This window comes from Amphimedon queenslandica, unplaced genomic scaffold (genome assembly GCF_000090795.2).
Source record: "Amphimedon queenslandica unplaced genomic scaffold, v1.1 AMPQUscaffold_12513, whole genome shotgun sequence".
NCBI classification, from domain to species: Eukaryota; Metazoa; Porifera; class Demospongiae; order Haplosclerida; family Niphatidae; genus Amphimedon; species Amphimedon queenslandica.
Window position 1 is genome coordinate 6,846 of NW_003547250.1, and position 1,344 is coordinate 8,189.

The 1,344-nt window shown below is 26.9% G+C and overlaps 1 protein-coding gene across 1 annotated transcript in view; it reads right to left on the reverse strand.

Moving 5' to 3' along the window:
- Positions 1-971, reverse strand: part of LOC105314797 (mitotic spindle assembly checkpoint protein MAD2B-like) — a 3,133-nt gene extending 2,162 nt beyond the window's left edge. The window contains exons 1-5 of the mRNA XM_020003827.1: positions 730-971; positions 609-686; positions 508-548; positions 253-347; positions 106-109 (exon numbers count right to left, since the gene is read on the reverse strand). Of these exons, the coding sequence (XP_019859386.1) occupies positions 106-109; positions 253-347; positions 508-548; positions 609-686; positions 730-748 (237 nt within the window). The 5' untranslated portion in view covers positions 749-971. The remainder of the gene's footprint in view (positions 1-105; positions 110-252; positions 348-507; positions 549-608; positions 687-729) is intronic.
- Positions 972-1,344: the final 373 nt, after the last annotated feature.

The window sequence follows — 1,344 nt, forward strand, 5'->3', positions numbered from 1 at the left end:
TAATCTTCATTGAAGCGGGCATGGTCACAATGAAATAAAATGGCATGGATAATAGAGAGTATGAAAATGGTGGCTATCAGCAAGTCTGAGCTTCGTCTAGCAGACCCTACTTTTTGAACCATACACTTTTTGAAGATTATCTATAATAATGAATTATTCAATATTTAAAAAAATAAACATGTACATGCATTTATAGGCATGCACATATGTAACAATAATATTACTTCAGGTCTCAAATTAATCTCATGCTACATTAATAAACCATTATCCCTCACCTCTAGTAGTAATGAATGGACAGTCTTTAGACTTTTAATTATATATTGATTAATATCGGCATGACAACACATCTAATTATAATAAATACTCAATTAAGTGTCATTTTTATATTAATAGGGAGTGAATAATGAATTCCAAAGATGAATTCTCCACCCAATTAATGTACATACATTCACTGATATTGTACATCTCACCCAATAAAATGTATACACATAATTTATAAAAGCTCACATGTACTGTTGTCCCATATTTTCTTCTGGGTTTAAAAATAGCTAAATAAAAATAATTTAAAATTAATTATGAAACTCATTAGATCATTAAAATTATGTCACCTGCTGGATAAACTCCTCTGACATACAGTATGGAGTGTATGGCAGCCTCTATAAATTCTGTAATGACATCAGCTCTAGCTGAAATAATATTATCAAACTGAGATTTTCCCGCCACAAGTACCTTCTTTGAATGGCTCCATTAATAAGTAGGTGTGTCTATAAGTTTAATGAACCATGCCCACAGTCACACCTCCAGATACTCAAATGTAATGGAGACTTCAAATGCAATGTTGTCATTTTCTAATACCGGTATTTCTCCTACCACCTCCTCCTCCTCAATATAATATTGCTAAAACACCATTATAGTTACTTTTCTGCTTATTATTATTATTATTATTATTATTATTATTATTATTATTATTATTTTATTATTATTATTATTATTATTATTTTATTATTATTATTATTTGTCATTACCTGCTCTGTAATGTAATAATATTGATACATGTCTCTATTTATTCAGAATTTTTGTGAAATTCCACAAATGCTATTTATTATTATTATTATTATTATTATTATTATTATTATTATTATATTATTGTTTTTGTGGTGCTTCTGTCTCCATAAAAAATTTTCTTCTTATTATTGTTATTATTATTATTATTCTTTTTCTTTTGTTGCTAGCTGTACTTCCATCTAATGATTGATTTTTGTATTATAAACAAAGTGAATTTTACCATTATTATTATTATTATTATTATTTATACCTGTAACATTTCGTTGCTGATTGACTTGA